Source organism: Aedes albopictus, chromosome 2, assembly GCF_035046485.1.
Source record: "Aedes albopictus strain Foshan chromosome 2, AalbF5, whole genome shotgun sequence".
Classification (NCBI taxonomy): domain Eukaryota; kingdom Metazoa; phylum Arthropoda; class Insecta; order Diptera; family Culicidae; genus Aedes; species Aedes albopictus.
In genome coordinates, this window is record NC_085137.1 from 146,329,694 (window position 1) to 146,347,330 (window position 17,637).

Genomic DNA, 17,637 nt, shown 5'->3' on the forward strand with positions numbered 1-17,637 from the left:
GGAAAGAAAGTCAATTTTGGCGTTGATTTTTCCTTTATTCCCATTTTTCTCCACCGGAGTCCTCTGCTCCACCCACCCACCAAGCCACACCGACACCGGAGGAGGAAAAGCGCAGCCGAACTGGAACGAATGGCACCCAGTCCAGTTTGCATCAAGCAACGCGACGATACCCGAAAATCTCAAGTGACTTTTGCAAATGGAGACATTCGAGCGAGAAAGTGGCAAAAAATGTAAAGCGTTTACCCCCTAGAGCAGGGTATAAGAATGATGGCAAGCAAACCTCAAATGACACTTTTTAAAATACAGTCACTCTATACTAAGAGGATTTTAAATTATTGCTCACTCGGTGGAGGTTTGTTGGTGCTTTTTTTGGTTTATGTTCTTTTGTTGCGCAATCTGGCTGTATGTGGCCCAACTCATTTTGGGGGCGAATAATTCAAAATAGCTTTTTGTCCGAAGTGGGTTTGGTTGGGTTTCCCTGTGAGTATTTTTTATTTCGTGTGCGCTCGTTTTCCTTTGGTTTGGTAACAGACAAATAAACTTCACGCCAAAGGAAGCTTTACCTTCTGGCATAGCACGCGGTGCGGTCAGGAAATGGTTATGCAAACGGAAATGTGGCTGAATAAAATGTACTCAAGCGCAGCGAGTTCAACCGTAGCTCAGAACAACAGTAAACAATCGGTTTTTAGAAAAGAAATTTAAATACATAGCCCTAAATATCATGATCCAACAAAATATTATTTCACGAATAAATGTGTAGGACATTTGCTATGCTCTGCTATGCTATGCTATGCTATGCTATGCTATGCTATGCTATGCTATGCTATGCTATGCTATGCTATGCTTTGGGGCAGCAGGGACGGATGTCCTGGGACCTGACGCACCCCCCCGCTTGCGAGTCAGCCGCGTAGTTGCCGGCTAAGAATAGGACTACTAACCCCAATTCAAGGTGTCAAGCGACCCGTGCCGAGGAATGAGTTATCGAGGGGGTGAAAAAGATGCTCGATCTTTAACGGAGCCTGTGGGGCACCTGGGCACCCCCCACAGTAAGCTGTCCCTTACCGCGTTAATGCAGAGCTCTGGCGTGGTGGACATTCTTTCTCGTGCGACTCGTGGGAATAAAATATGAGTAAACAAATTTCAAAAACAAGTGTAACAGGTAGTAGTGGTGCGATCAACCCCTTCGCAAGAAGCGGGTTGATGCGGTCTCCAACAAGGAGAAGCGAGGAGTCAGGTGCTGGAAGCTGCTTACGCAGCTCAAGCGTGGGAGCTCCTGTCCACTCCACGGCAAGCCAGCCAGCGGAGGTTATGGACGGAGCATGGTTGCTGAGGGCCATCAGCCAAGTAGCAGGAAAAGGACGGCCCGCATTGGAGGTAGCTGAGCAGCAGCTTGGCAAAATTATCGACTTCGCGACAACTAAGTCGAATATAAGCAAGGACCCGAAAACGGCCTTGCTTCGGCTTAGAGCGTCAGTCGACGAGGCCAAGCAGGAGCACGCGGTCGCGTTGCTGGCTGCGGCAGCGGCGGAACCCGCAAAGGAGAAAGCGTCTAAGCTTACGCAAACGGAGGCCTTCTCCTTCGCGGGTAGTCCGAAGAGTGTGGAAGCGAATGCTCGTGACAAACGTGACAAGCATTCGCAGAAGCGGGCGAGGCAGCCGTCAGGTGAGGAGCTGTCTGGCGGTGCCCGCAAGGCCAGGCGCATAATAAACCCGAAAGCCGGTGGTAATGCCGGAAAGTCGGACCCCAGCCAGGGTTCCCGGAAAGCTGGGAAGGGTGGGCCTGAAAAGGCCGGCCCGTCCCGGAATGATGGGAACAAGGGGTTGCGACCAATGGTGGGCCCTCAGCAGCCACAGAGCAGGGCGATCCAAGGAGAGGACCCTCCTTGGACAAAGGTAGAGCGGAAGAGGAAGAAGAAGGTGAATCCGCAGGCAGAAGTGCAGGTCGCCAAGCCAAGGCGTAGGAAGGCAGGTGCCAGGCGCGAAAAAGGTGACGCTATCGTCATCAAGACCGAACAGTCGAAATACTCGGACGTCTTGAAGACGATGAGGTGCGACGCCAAACTTGAGGGTCTTGGAGCCGACGTACGCAATATCAGACGTACTCGTACGGGCGAAATGATCCTGTAGCTTAAGCGCGAGAAGGATCACAAGGGCGCCGCCTACAAGAGGCTGGCAGAAGAGGTCCTTGGTGATGGAGTGGAGGTGAGGGCTCTTACGCATGAGGCGACTCTGAAGGTCAAAGACCTAGACGAGATCACCGAAGCGGAAGAGCTCGTCACGGCACTGCGGCAACAGTGCGATGTTCAGGTGGCCGCCACAGCCGTCAGGCTGCGGAAGGGGCCAGCAGGGACACAGATAGCTCTGGTTCAGCTACCTGTGGCGGACGTTAAAAAGTCCGTTAAAGTAGGGCGGATAAAGGTGGGCTGGTGCGTATGTCCTTTGACATTCCACGAGCCACCAGAGGTTTGCTTTAGGTGTCTGGAACCAAGACACAAGTCGTGGGACTGCAAAGGCCCCGACAGGCGCAAACTGTGTAGGCGATGCGGCGCTGAAGGTCATAAGGCCCAAAGCTGCACGAGTCCGCCCATCTGCATGATCTGTACCGGGAAAACCTCGAAAAACAGACATACGATGGGTGGTCCAGGGTGCCCGGCCTTTAAGAAAGCCGCAGTGAACAACAAATCACAGTGCAGGTAACGCAGCTGAACCTGAACCACTGTGATGCGGCTCAGCAACTGCTTTGTCAGGCGGTTTCTGAGTGTGAGACGGATATCGCCATCATTTCGGACCCATACCGAGTACCCGCCGGCAACGGCAACTGGGCCTCGGATGGGACCAGGAAAATGGCGGCGATATGGACGACGGGTAAATACCCCGTGCAGGAGTTGGTGTCTACTACCTATGAGGGCTTCGTGGTCGCCAAAGTAAACGGGGTCTTCTTCTGTAGCTGTTATGCGCCTCCGCGGTGGCCGATCGAGCGGTTCACGCAAATGCTGGACCGCTTAACGACCGTGCTAACAGGGCGAAGGCCGGTGGTAATAGCGGGTGACTTTAATGCCTGGGCTGTGGAATGGGGAAGCCGTTGCACGAACCAGCGGGGTCAGATCCTGCTAGAAACACTGGCCATCTTAGATGTCGACTTGGCTAACGTCGGTACCAAGAGTACCTATAGTCGAAATGGAGCGGAGTCAATTATTGACGTGACCTTTTGTAGTCCTGGCCTAACAAGTAGTCCGAACTGGAGAGTAGATGATGGCTACACTCACAGCGACCACCTGGCGGTTCGCTACAGTATCGACTACAACAACAGCAGACAGCGGATAGAAGAAGAGGCGGCTAGGCCAAGGCCAAGCCCTCGTAGGTGGAAGACATCATACTTCGACGAAGAGGTATTTAGGGAAGCGCTCCGCCGTGAGCGAAACTTAATCGGTTTAGACGGCGACGAGCTGGTAGCGGTGCTCTCACGTGCATGTGATGCGACCATGCCTAGGCGAGTCCACCCTAGAAATGGGAGGCCACCGGCTTACTGGTGGACCGACGCGATTGCGGATCTGCGCCGCGCCTGCCTACGGGCTAGGCGGCGGATGCAGCGAGCACGATCAGAGGAAGAGCGAAACGAACGGCGGGTGGTGTTCGCCGCTGCAAAAGCCGCGCTCAAGACCGAGATAAGAGCAAGCAAAAAGGCCTGCTTTGAGGGTCTCTGTCAGAGTGCCAATACGAACCCGTGGGGTGACGCCTACAGGATCGTTATGGCCAAGACGAGAGGTGTGATGGCTCCTACAGAGCAATCTCCAGAGATGTTGGAGGGGATCATTGGAGGACTTTTTCCGCGTCATGATCCTAGTCCTTGGCCTCCTTTCGTAGGACAGCCGGGGACTGGGGCTGGCGATGAGGAAAGGGTCACCGATGTGGAACTTGCGGGGATAGCTAAGTCCCTTAGCGTAGGTAAGGCCCCAGGTCCGGACGGAGTTCCGAACCTGGCCTTAAAAGTAGCTATTGCAGAAGCTCCCGAGATGTTCAGGTCTGCTATGCAGAAATGCCTGGACGAGGGAGTTTTCCCAGAAGCTTGGAAGAGGCAGAGCCTGGTACTATTGCCAAAGGCGGGGAAACCACCCGGAGACCCGTCGGCATATAGACCAATATGCTTGATTGACACGGCGAGGAAGGTGCTCGAAAAGATCATCCTCAATAGAATGTTGAAGTTCACTGAGGGCGTAAATGGTCTCTCGAGCAACCAGTATGGCTTCCGGAAGGGGAGGTCCACCGTAGACGCTATCTTGTCGGTTACAAAAACCGCCGAGAAAGCACTCGAGCCTAAGAGGAGGGGAATTCGCTTTTGCGGGGTAGTGACTCTGGATGTAAGGAATGCATTTAATAGCGCCAGTTGGGCTGCTATTGCCGATGCGCTCCTGCGTCTGGGGATACCGGAGTACTTGTACAAGATTCTCGGAAGCTACTTCCAGAATCGCGTACTAGTTTACGACACGGAGGTGGGTCGGAAGTGCTTTCACATAACCTCAGGAGTCCCGCAAGGTTCCATCCTGGGTCCGGTGTTATGGAATGTCATGTACGACGAGGTGTTGAGGTTAGAGTGCCCAGTGGGAGTGGTGATTGTTGGATTTGCCGACGATATTACGCTCGAAGTCTACGGTGAAACGATCGAGGAGGTGAAGTTGACTACCGACCACTCGATCAAGGTTGTGGAGGCGTGGATGCGGTCCAGAAAACTGGAGCTGGCACACCACAAGACAGAGGTGACGGTTGTTAACAACATGCAGTCGGCGCAGCAGACGGAGATCAGTGTAGGAGAGTGCACTATCCTGTCAAAGCGCTCTGTCAAGCACTTGGGCGTGATGATCGACGACAAGCTTACCTTCGGTAGCCACGTCGATTATGCCTGTAAAAGAGCCTCCACAGCTATTGCGGCACTGTCCCGGATGATGTCCAATAGCTCAGCGGTGTACGCCAGTAAGCGCAAGCTTCTGGCTAGTGTTGCTACGTCCATACTTAGGTATGGCGGCCCGGCGTGGGGTACCGCGTTAAGGGACTGTCCATTAATTACGTAAGGGTTTATGGGGGGAAGGGGGGTTTGAGAAATCTTACGCGCCATACAAAAATTTTAGGGTTCTCATACAAAAAAACTTACCAGGGGGGGAGGGGGTATCAGAAAATCGCAAAAATTCCTGGTATGGTGCCTATCAGCATTCTTATCAGTGAGGACATGGAGTGCTTCGAAATGCGCGGCACAAGAGGCATACGCAGGACTGCCAGGATGGCCTCTATGGTCAAATGGCAGCGCGCGTGGGACAGTTCCACCAAAGGAAGGTGGACCCATAGATTGATACCGAGGGTAGATAGTTGAATTAATAGGCGTCATGGGGAAGTTACATTCCACCTGACACAGGTCCTTACAGGTCATGGTTGCTTCCGACAGTATCTACACCGTTTCGGGCATGCGGATTCTCCCGAATGCCCAGTGTGCAATGGTTTAGAGGAAACGGCGGAACACGTTTTGTTCGTGTGCCCGCGTTTTCGCACAATGCGTGACCGCATGCTTGCCACATGCGGGGAGGACACAACTCCGGACAATTTGGTCCAGAGGATGTGTAGGGATGAGTTTGGCTGGAACGTCGTTTCAACGGCTATTACCCATATCGTCTGGGAGCTACAGAGGAGGTGGCGCGTGGACTCGGAGAATGGCTAGTCCAGATGCAGTGCAAGAGGTGGTCCAGGGGTTCGAAGTCGGCTTCGTAGGTCATACCGGTGCCCTGCGGTTGAGATCGACCCTTACAGCGATTAAGTGGCCGCGGAGAGGAAGTCCCGGTAGCGGTGCTGTCGTGGCGTCGGTCTACTAGGTTGGATCCGAGCCCGTGGTTGGAAAGGGGTCCCCGGCAAGGGTCGGGATAGGTGAGACCCTGCTGTCTGCAACCTACGGATGCATCTGATAGGGCCTGAAGGGTAGTGATACCCTTGCCTTCAGCAGTTCAGATCAGGTTGCACGTGGGCATCAGTTGTTGATGTCTGCAAAGCAGTTGGGCGTGGGCGGGGTTGACCCTGCCCGCCTTCCGAGGACAAAGGGAGTGGTTAGGACCACTCGGGAAACTGGCTAAGCGCCAGCATGTTACCGTGATGGACTCTCCAAAGCGAGTCATCGATGTTCGTTGCTGCAGGGTACGCAGCTAACCTTGAGGGTGCAATATGCACTAGCCCCTCTCTGAAGCAATACCTTCTTGGTGGTTCCGGAGAGAGTAGTCCTGGCTTCTACTATTGTAGTAGAAGACGGCCTCAGCCCCACACTATCCTAACCTTCCTGTTAGGGTGTCTGTTTGCAGATTATCCCCCTATGGTTTAGAAGGAAAAAAAAATGCTATGCTATGCTATGCTATGACTGAAAAACTGTAAACATTGTATGCATGTGTCGCACACATATATTTTTGCAATTTGTCAAAAATATTATTAATATGTGTATCGACATATACATAACCTTTTTTATGTGCAGACACACATAGTTTATAGAAGGTCCATAGATTATATGTGTCAAATAAAATTTATAAATCAAATTCATGGATTTTGCTAATAAAAACGTGTGAAATATTTGCAGTGTACGCTATTCTTAAGATTGTCATGCGTACTTGTAGAGCATTCCAGTCAATATAAACTGATTTGTAGAATAAACAAATCATTTGTATCGATTGATAACAAGCTAAGTGTTCTCAAAGTGAAAAATAACACACTTAGCAGCTTATATGCTTATATCCCAAGCACTCGAGGTATGTTTAATGTCACACAAACAGTACATAGTGAGTTGAAAATCAAATCATTCCTGTACATTTGCTCGTAGAAATACTTCAGCTGCTACATACTGCAAAAAGCGAATCCTACTCCCCCTAGTATGTGTGTCCAGTCCATCCGGACTCCAAAAAGGAAAATCATGGACGAAGAATTTATTTAAAACCATTTATTTATTTCCCATGGAGCCAATTTCGGCTGGTAATGACTCCATTTAAAATCCTACCACCGCTGCTGACTGCAGTCAGCGTGTTATTTTTTGCCTTCAGCTGCTAGACGTAACCAGCAAATAATGCCCTTATTCAAATGCGAAGAAAGAGCGACAAAAACAGCCACTTTAGTGTGGTAAGAATTGCGAACGTAATACATGTAAAGACCACCTCCGGAATCAATCTTCACGACTGCAATGGTCGTTCGATGAATGGGTGCTGGGCGTTGGAGACCTATAATTCGGAGACTGGTTTAGAATGTAGAGTCTCATTCATAGGTAAGTGAAGGAATACTAATGTCTAAGAAATAGGAAGATGGCAAAAATAAAGTCTCAGAACATCAATTTATATGGTATGTAATAAGAGAATATTGGGGTAAGTCTCTGAAAGCGAGATGAATCGTTGACTAGGGTAGCGCACCCAGAAATCGCCCAGTTTATGCGGGAATTTGTCTTCCGTAGCTTAAAAATCATACTTGTAGGACAAGTCAACTACATTGTTTCGGTAAATATGTAAAAACGCATGTGTTCTTGCTATTACGGGACAAAAATTTATAAATAATGTCGTGAAATCTTTAATAAATGGTTTAATTAAAAACGACCTCAAGGTCCCCAATTTCGACCCCCTTGATCCTATTTTCGCCCACCATTGGAACCAGTTTTCGCCCACTTTAAAAACTTATTGTTTTAACATTTTTTACATGTTTTGATGCTTAAGATAATGTAATTTATCTGCAGATGAACTAAAACATTAATGTATGACGTCAAAATGATGTATCTATTGTGTTGCCAGTTAAGAAAATACACCACAAATAGCCAGCCATGGGTACCATGGGTTCCCACATGATATAATTACTTCTATTTCCGTTAATTTTCCATCTTTTGTTTATATCATTTTTGGCCTTATTTGATTTGAAATTTGTTCTCCATTAAACAATTATCATAATGAACCGGTGCAGCATATTTTTTCAAAAATAAGACACAATCGAGTACTAGATCAGAAGTAGTCTGAATTTTGAGTTGTAGCATTCTCCATTTATTGCCTCTTACACAACACAGTGACCTGGTTTCATATTATTTGGCCGAATGTCATTTAGCCGAACGCCATTTGGCCAAAAGGGTAATTTGGCCGATTGCCGTTTGGCCAAATGCCTTTTGGCCGAAAAGGGAATGATGAACTTGAGTGATCATGTCACTGTTTTCACTATTAATAACTCTAAAAAACAGAAAAGAAGGAAAAATCTGACAAAAATATTTACAATTTCAGCGCCTACTAATCCCTTAAATTGCAAAACTAAAACATCGAAGTAAACGCTTGACATTTCCAATGTTTTGTCAATGTTGCGACCGTTTTTGGCCTGCTGGGTTATGCGTGCGGAAAAGTTTGCACACTTGGCAAAGCGTGTACTGAAGGCATAAGAAGAATGATCCAAAGGAGGAAATATTTCTGATCATCATATTGGACACATTTTACGCGTTACGTTTTGAGCGAGAATCAAACTTTTGTTTCAGAAATTGTTATGTTGTTAAATGCATGATAACCAGCGCATCAAGCGATCAGATTTGAATATTACAAGCTTCAATTTATGCTTTCTTATTAGGAATTGGGTCTTATTACTTCAGACGAAACAAAGAAACACATGGTAGCGGGACTCTATCGCAAAAAAATAACAAATTTTGGATAAACGCCAAGAATTTTGCTACCTTCTCGAAACAGTTTACATTACAAACGAGTTTGCATCTACATATAGCTCAACAATACTTGGGTACTATAACATATTGCCACTATCTGATATGGTTTGCCTAAATTGTAATTTATGGTCGTCAGCATATGATTTTACATTGTTCAACAATAAACATCATGAGAAAAACTAACCTTGTTTGGACTTTATGTCAATTGGTATATTTCTATGCGGGATTGCTTAACAATATATCCCTTCCCCTCTTAGATTTTTATCCAATCCAACTTCTTATCAAAATACCTACCAGATAAACGATTTTGAACTAGAATAAAGCAAGTTTAGGCCTTCGCACCGCTTTCATAAAAATAACAGCTTTTCGGTAAAATTCGCCCAAGAGGGTCGAAAACTGGCTCAGCGGGTATGAAAAGTACAGTATATGAAGATTCGCCCAGGGCGAATTATGGATCAGCGTCTTAATTCGAGTACCAGTTTTCGCCATCTGATTTAAATGGAATTTCGCGAATTTAATCACAAAATTTCCGTTTAAAAGAGCTTTTAAAATATAATTAAATTGATATTCAACGTTATAAACGAAAATATATCGATAAACACTTTCAATATATACATTTATGCCTATTTTCATGTACGACATTTCTAGTGATTTAACATATGCTGAGGGCTTGGTCTAGCATGGTTTGTCAAGGCATACGATTTACGAATCAATTTCAGAATGTGATGCTACAATTTTAGGTTTTTGATTAAGAATAATGTAAAACTATGTATTGTCATTAGAATTAATCATTCAAAAACAGATTTAATGTATTTAAAATAAAAAAGATCCAGTACGTGGGCGAAAACTGGGGTGTGGGCGATTTCTGGGTGCGCTACCCTATATAATGTTTTATTTTTGATCTGATTAAACAATCAGGAAGACACAATTATGGAACAATTTAATTATCCACTCATCATATCTTCAAGCATGAACCCTTGGCGACCGATTATGAATGACTGATGATCAACACACTTGGTTTCTTATCGGTTTCATATCAAACTATAAATACCGTCGTTCCCAGCCATCCAATCATCAGTTATCAATCCTATCGAACATCAATCAACCCACTATGAAGACCATATTCGTTCTCGCTACTCTGGTAGCATTTGCTACCGCTTCAGTGGTTCCAGATAGTCGCGCCCTGAAGGACGATTTCCAGGAATTTGCTGATTTGGTCCCACTCGAGAAATTGGTCGGTGTGGCTCTTCGGTACCTTCTCACCGATGCGGAGTTTAAGGAATTCTTCGGCTACCTGCAGGGAGCCGAATTCTCCACCGTTTGGGATCAGTTCTTCGCCATGAAGGAAGTAGAAGACGTGCTGAACTACCTGGAGGATGCTGATCTGGCTGTGTACGATGCGCTGAACACGGTTGCCGATTTCCTTGGATTGAACCATGTGAAGCCAGCCGTCAGGAGCCGTGAGTGACTTTTTCGTACATTTGGTGGTCTAATCTAAATCCATAAACATTTGCAGTGAACCCCCGTGGAATGAACGGTTTCGTCGATGAAATTCTTGCTCTGATGCCCTTGAAGGAATTCGAAGCTCTGTTCGAGGAGAAGCTGAAGACCAGCGCTGAGTTCAAGGCATTCTTCGAGAAGCTACGCAACCTCGATTACACCAAATTTGTTGATCTCTATCACGTAAGTTGAAAAGCGTCTTCCAACGTAGAATCAGTAGGTCAAACGCAGTCTAACGCGATTATTATCCCACAGAATTCGAAGGAAGTCCAGTCCTTGCTCCAGAAGTTACGAAACTACGGAATCGACGTAGATGGGTTCCTCGATCTTGTGTCCGGATTTTTCGGTTGGGGCAAGTTCTAATGAAAGAGTGTTTCTGGGCTTGTGTTACATGTGATATTAAAAAGAATAAAATGATGAATAAATGAATAAATGAATAATTAAAACTAAAAGTGACATTAAGCTGCGTTTTGCTGATGATAAGTCTTCCATCAGCTGCGTTTGTACACAAGTAACTAAATGGGTTAATCTGACGACGATGAACAAAATACGTCTTCAGTCAGTCAATTCTAAGGCGGAATATGTCTCTCGATAAATAATAAAAGCGACATAATTAAGCATGGCATCATTGTAGGCAAATTTTATGTGTATGATTCAATGAATGACGATGCGAAATTTGACGTTCAAGTCAAATTTCCGTTTTCGAGCTACGATTGTCCATCAATCAGAATGTGGTGATCACTTGTGACATCTGTATGCGGTTATCAAGCATTCATTAGTCACATTTGGCTTCGAATTGGGTGAACGGGCTGCAAGTGGCGAAGACTATCTAGTTTCGGTCTAGATTTACTTATACATATTTGAAACAGTTATGACTTTATCCGTCAGTGTCTCCAGTGAAGAGAATTGTCAGGCAAAAGAAGCACAAAACAAGCAACAAAGAAGGCGCGTCGATTACTCTTTATCCCTACTGGTAACAGATAATGACATGATTTCGAAAATTTTTGCTGCAGACAAAACGGAAGCTGAATTTGTTGCGTACTTTTCAACTAGTGAATAATCAATTATTACAAACCCAAAGTCGAAACTGTTTGATTAGATCTTCAGCAGAGTTGCTGTGTTTACCTACTCGAAGTTACCGTTCGAAAATCGCAACGCAAGGCTGAAAAATCTCTAAACCCGTGGTATACGATGTTTATCCTATTATTTTCAAGTTGGGACAATCTTATGTCGCATTGGGTGGATTGTCGCAACAAATACAGGTTGCGACATTGTCATTATTGTTGCGCGGTGGTTGAATTTTGATTCACTGGTGTCTACTCAAAGAGCAAGGGAGTTCAATGTAAAATAGGTGCTTAGTTGGTAGTGCAGCCTGGGCACTATTGTCCTTCTGACTTCAGCTAGATTGCATGAGCATGAGCATGAGCATGAGCATAGATGACCGCACAATTCGTAGTTGCTACTCCGTGATTGACCAGAGCAATCGAAATTGCACAAGGAACCAATGAATAGGGCTTGGGACTAGCGTACTATTCTCAATGTACACAGGTCGAGAGCTCTCAACTTTAATAAGGTCAATAACGGCGCCGGCCACGTCCTTACGGTCATCGAGGATGGAAGGGAATGTTAGTAAGACAAACGTTGTTATAAAGACCGCGAATCGCTGCATCTCCACGTTTGTCTCAGGAAGGAATTTTTTGTTAGTAGGGTAAGGTACATTGTCAGTCCGGGAGTCACCTATGGTTGGTGATATGATTTGACAATGGATCAATATACACAAACCGCCGTTAACAACCGACCACTTTTCGACGCAAGAACTAGCCAAAAAGAAAATTCTATCGCGCGTCTCCACTCCACTAGGGAGCAGAAACCTTTAGTCTATTCCACACAGAAATACACTGAACGCGAATCACTTGTCGGCGCCCGGATTTTTTCTCGACCGGCGAACCCGAAGTAACATTTTTCACTCTTTTGTGTAAATGCAAAAAATGAAAGAAAATATTTATTATCAACTAAAAGTGTATTCGAAACTAGCGCCGAAGGGAAGCGTCGTCGGAGCCCCGCAGAGAGAAGAGGAAAAAAAATCTAGCAAAGCGAGCGCGCGAAGCTATGCTGCTGCCGAACTACCGCACACTACTGACTGCTTGGCGTCCCGTCGTCGGAGCCCCGCAGAGGGAAGAGGGAAAAAAAATCGCAAAAATCTAGCAAAGCGAGCGCGCGAAACTTTGCTGCTGCCGAACTACCGCACACTACTGACTGCTTGGCGTCCCGTCGTCGGAGCCCCGCAGAGGGAAGAGGGAAAAAAAATCGCAAAAATCTAGCAAAGCGAGCGCGCGAAACTTTGCTGCTTTTGGGCTGAAAATCTCGTTAATAAAGATAATAATAAAAAAAACTTTGCTGCTGCCGAACTACCGCACACTACTGACTGCTTGGCGTCCCGTCGTCGGAGCCCCGCAAAGAGAAGGGGAAAGAAAATCGCAAAAATCTAGCAAAGCGAGCGCGCGAAACTTTGCTGCTGCCGAACTACCGCACACTACTGACTGCTTGGCGTCCCGTCGTCGGAGCCCCGCAGAGATATAATGTTTTATTTTTGATCTGATTAAACAATCAGGAAGACACAATTATGGAACAATTTAATTATCCACTCATCATATCTTCAAGCATGAACCCTTGGCGACCGATTATGAATGACTGATGATCAACACACTTGGTTTCTTATCGGTTTCATATCAAACTATAAATACCGTCGTTCCCAGCCATCCAATCATCAGTTATCAATCCTATCGAACATCAATCAACCCACTATGAAGACCATATTCGTTCTCGCTACTCTGGTAGCATTTGCTACCGCTTCAGTGGTTCCAGATAGTCGCGCCCTGAAGGACGATTTCCAGGAATTTGCTGATTTGGTCCCACTCGAGAAATTGGTCGGTGTGGCTCTTCGGTACCTTCTCACCGATGCGGAGTTTAAGGAATTCTTCGGCTACCTGCAGGGAGCCGAATTCTCCACCGTTTGGGATCAGTTCTTCGCCATGAAGGAAGTAGAAGACGTGCTGAACTACCTGGAGGATGCTGATCTGGCTGTGTACGATGCGCTGAACACGGTTGCCGATTTCCTTGGATTGAACCATGTGAAGCCAGCCGTCAGGAGCCGTGAGTGACTTTTTCGTACATTTGGTGGTCTAATCTAAATCCATAAACATTTGCAGTGAACCCCCGTGGAATGAACGGTTTCGTCGATGAAATTCTTGCTCTGATGCCCTTGAAGGAATTCGAAGCTCTGTTCGAGGAGAAGCTGAAGACCAGCGCTGAGTTCAAGGCATTCTTCGAGAAGCTACGCAACCTCGATTACACCAAATTTGTTGATCTCTATCACGTAAGTTGAAAAGCGTCTTCCAACGTAGAATCAGTAGGTCAAACGCAGTCTAACGCGATTATTATCCCACAGAATTCGAAGGAAGTCCAGTCCTTGCTCCAGAAGTTACGAAACTACGGAATCGACGTAGATGGGTTCCTCGATCTTGTGTCCGGATTTTTCGGTTGGGGCAAGTTCTAATGAAAGAGTGTTTCTGGGCTTGTGTTACATGTGATATTAAAAAGAATAAAATGATGAATAAATGAATAAATGAATAATTAAAACTAAAAGTGACATTAAGCTGCGTTTTGCTGATGATAAGTCTTCCATCAGCTGCGTTTGTACACAAGTAACTAAATGGGTTAATCTGACGACGATGAACAAAATACGTCTTCAGTCAGTCAATTCTAAGGCGGAATATGTCTCTCGATAAATAATAAAAGCGACATAATTAAGCATGGCATCATTGTAGGCAAATTTTATGTGTATGATTCAATGAATGACGATGCGAAATTTGACGTTCAAGTCAAATTTCCGTTTTCGAGCTACGATTGTCCATCAATCAGAATGTGGTGATCACTTGTGACATCTGTATGCGGTTATCAAGCATTCATTAGTCACATTTGGCTTCGAATTGGGTGAACGGGCTGCAAGTGGCGAAGACTATCTAGTTTCGGTCTAGATTTACTTATACATATTTGAAACAGTTATGACTTTATCCGTCAGTGTCTCCAGTGAAGAGAATTGTCAGGCAAAAGAAGCACAAAACAAGCAACAAAGAAGGCGCGTCGATTACTCTTTATCCCTACTGGTAACAGATAATGACATGATTTCGAAAATTTTTGCTGCAGACAAAACGGAAGCTGAATTTGTTGCGTACTTTTCAACTAGTGAATAATCAATTATTACAAACCCAAAGTCGAAACTGTTTGATTAGATCTTCAGCAGAGTTGCTGTGTTTACCTACTCGAAGTTACCGTTCGAAAATCGCAACGCAAGGCTGAAAAATCTCTAAACCCGTGGTATACGATGTTTATCCTATTATTTTCAAGTTGGGACAATCTTATGTCGCATTGGGTGGATTGTCGCAACAAATACAGGTTGCGACATTGTCATTATTGTTGCGCGGTGGTTGAATTTTGATTCACTGGTGTCTACTCAAAGAGCAAGGGAGTTCAATGTAAAATAGGTGCTTAGTTGGTAGTGCAGCCTGGGCACTATTGTCCTTCTGACTTCAGCTAGATTGCATGAGCATGAGCATGAGCATGAGCATAGATGACCGCACAATTCGTAGTTGCTACTCCGTGATTGACCAGAGCAATCGAAATTGCACAAGGAACCAATGAATAGGGCTTGGGACTAGCGTACTATTCTCAATGTACACAGGTCGAGAGCTCTCAACTTTAATAAGGTCAATAACGGCGCCGGCCACGTCCTTACGGTCATCGAGGATGGAAGGGAATGTTAGTAAGACAAACGTTGTTATAAAGACCGCGAATCGCTGCATCTCCACGTTTGTCTCAGGAAGGAATTTTTTGTTAGTAGGGTAAGGTACATTGTCAGTCCGGGAGTCACCTATGGTTGGTGATATGATTTGACAATGGATCAATATACACAAACCGCCGTTAACAACCGACCACTTTTCGACGCAAGAACTAGCCAAAAAGAAAATTCTATCGCGCGTCTCCACTCCACTAGGGAGCAGAAACCTTTAGTCTATTCCACACAGAAATACACTGAACGCGAATCACTTGTCGGCGCCCGGATTTTTTCTCGACCGGCGAACCCGAAGTAACATTTTTCACTCTTTTGTGTAAATGCAAAAAATGAAAGAAAATATTTATTATCAACTAAAAGTGTATTCGAAACTAGCGCCGAAGGGAAGCGTCGTCGGAGCCCCGCAGAGAGAAGAGGAAAAAAAATCTAGCAAAGCGAGCGCGCGAAGCTATGCTGCTGCCGAACTACCGCACACTACTGACTGCTTGGCGTCCCGTCGTCGGAGCCCCGCAGAGGGAAGAGGGAAAAAAAATCGCAAAAATCTAGCAAAGCGAGCGCGCGAAACTTTGCTGCTGCCGAACTACCGCACACTACTGACTGCTTGGCGTCCCGTCGTCGGAGCCCCGCAGAGGGAAGAGGGAAAAAAAATCGCAAAAATCTAGCAAAGCGAGCGCGCGAAACTTTGCTGCTTTTGGGCTGAAAATCTCGTTAATAAAGATAATAATAAAAAAAACTTTGCTGCTGCCGAACTACCGCACACTACTGACTGCTTGGCGTCCCGTCGTCGGAGCCCCGCAAAGAGAAGGGGAAAGAAAATCGCAAAAATCTAGCAAAGCGAGCGCGCGAAACTTTGCTGCTGCCGAACTACCGCACACTACTGACTGCTTGGCGTCCCGTCGTCGGAGCCCCGCAGAGAGAAGGGGAAAGAAAATCGCAAAAATCTAGCAAAGCGAGCGCGCGAAACTTTGCTGCTGCCGAACTCTGTCCTTCTGACTTCAGCTAGATTGAGGACTTACGTCTCGAATGTTTGTTCACCAAGGAGGTGCGGCTCAAACAGCGTCTGTTCTGGCATCTAGCGACTGAGTATGAAATGCTCCTCCGTCGGAAGCTCTACCTAAAGTGGCAGCCCCATCACTGTGTATAGGGGACCTTAGGCCAACAATCTATTGTTCCCGAAACCAAAAAACCGTTACAGAGACCGAAAATAAAAGAATCGAACTGATTCAACGGCAACGACTTTTAGCGCGAAACAACGGACAAGAATCAGAGCTTGGAATATATTAACACTAGGCCCAGTAGGGTAAACTGGCCCAACAAGCCAATGAGGGATGCCGTATGAAGCTTGAGATCCTAAGACTGACCCAAGTAACCAATAGTTCAGATAAAAGGGTACTTTATGAGCTAAGCAGCTTGTTCGAGATTGCTCATTAGCCTTCTAAGCAGCTTCATTTTTAAGTAATTTTGGAACTTGAAAGTTCACATAAGCGCGCTGGATAGCCTTCTAAGCAGCTTCTGACAGAACTTAGACAAAATTCATGCAGAAACAAAAATATGTTTTTCAGAATCACAATCCTACTGGTGGGTTTGTGACTCACGTCTGGAAATTGCATCTGATAATTATATTTTCACACATGTCGCTGTTATATAGATTTGAACTGGATCCTCCTGCGTGATAGCCTGCCGACTTACCGCTGCGCTGCTGAAGACACTTGACAAAGTCAAGCTTACTTCACTACTGTACAAATGTGCAAAACTAGCTGCCGACAGAAAATCGATTCAAGTCAGACTTTACCTGCTGTCCACTCAATCGCAGCTGTAGTACTGTGGTAGAGCGTGGGGTTCTCACGCAGCGACTATTGGTTCGAATCCGAAAGGCGGCAATTTTTTTTTTGCTCAAGCCTAGTATTCATTGATTTGATAAATTCATATTTGTCTTGTGCATGCTTAAGGCCGCACGGGACGACGTGTAATTTTTCCTATCTTCCCTCTCTTTCTAACAATTTGCCTCGCGATTTTGAAGAAGCATATATCGATTTCCACTGCACTGACGTAGCTGAAACTTTCGTCGATTGTGCACCACAAGTGAGCAAATGAACGATCAAATTTCTAGTCAATAATATGAAGTAGAAGTTGAGATTACTAGCAACAGAGCAATGGCGGACGATTCAACCACCGTCCCGTCCGGCCTTAAACAGTTGTTTTATGTAAAAGAAATAAATTTAATATTCATTGAAACACAATGCTACTGAACTAAACTTCTATGAACTTGAAAGTTAAGACAAAGTTCCGAGTAGCATCTTAAGCAGCTTTAAAGTTCCGCGAAGTTCAGATAAAGTTCTGAACGGAACTTTCTGGCTGCTTAAGAGGCTAACAATGAGCCTTGCCGGGACTTGTGACCGAAGTTCCAGCAAGGCTCATCGTTAGCCTCTTAAGCAGCCAGAAAGTTCCATTTGGAACTTTATCTGAACTTCGCGGAACTTGAAAGTGCATTTTGTCATGGGAAGCGGAACTTTTGGTTACTTGGGCAGGGCATGTTGCAAGAATGCCGGACAAAAGCCCTGCAAAGCTGATCACAAGAAGGCGATCAACTGCATCC

General features: G+C 45.8%; 2 protein-coding genes across 2 annotated transcripts; both read left to right on the forward strand.

Annotated features, from left to right (window-relative positions):
* Window positions 1-9,752: 9,752 nt before the first annotated feature.
* Window positions 9,753-10,620, forward strand: LOC109429469 (protein G12). Its single transcript, XM_029876777.2, has 3 exons — window positions 9,753-10,149; window positions 10,206-10,372; window positions 10,445-10,620. The coding sequence occupies exons 1-3, from the start codon at window positions 9,801-9,803 to the stop codon at window positions 10,550-10,552; spliced, it is 624 nt and encodes a 207-aa protein (XP_029732637.2). The 5' UTR covers window positions 9,753-9,800; the 3' UTR covers window positions 10,553-10,620.
* Window positions 10,621-12,947: 2,327 nt separating this feature from the next.
* LOC115258785 (protein G12-like) lies at window positions 12,948-13,813 on the forward strand. Its single transcript, XM_029859188.2, has 3 exons — window positions 12,948-13,342; window positions 13,399-13,565; window positions 13,638-13,813. Exons 1-3 carry the CDS (start codon window positions 12,994-12,996, stop codon window positions 13,743-13,745), a joined length of 624 nt encoding a protein of 207 aa, XP_029715048.1. The 5' UTR covers window positions 12,948-12,993; the 3' UTR covers window positions 13,746-13,813.
* Window positions 13,814-17,637: the final 3,824 nt, after the last annotated feature.

Bases quoted from the DNA above. Each gene is read 5' to 3' on its own strand.
- LOC109429469 (XM_029876777.2), top strand. From the start codon at position 9,801: ATGAAGACCATATTCGTTCTCGCTACTCTGGTAGCATTTGCTACCGCT. The intron at 10,150-10,205 runs GTGAGTGACTTT...AAACATTTGCAG, and splicing joins GAAGCCAGCCGTCAGGAGCC to TGAACCCCCGTGGAATGAAC. The intron at 10,373-10,444 runs GTAAGTTGAAAA...ATTATCCCACAG, and splicing joins AATTTGTTGATCTCTATCAC to AATTCGAAGGAAGTCCAGTC.
- LOC115258785 (XM_029859188.2), top strand. From the start codon at position 12,994: ATGAAGACCATATTCGTTCTCGCTACTCTGGTAGCATTTGCTACCGCT. The intron at 13,343-13,398 runs GTGAGTGACTTT...AAACATTTGCAG, and splicing joins GAAGCCAGCCGTCAGGAGCC to TGAACCCCCGTGGAATGAAC. The intron at 13,566-13,637 runs GTAAGTTGAAAA...ATTATCCCACAG, and splicing joins AATTTGTTGATCTCTATCAC to AATTCGAAGGAAGTCCAGTC.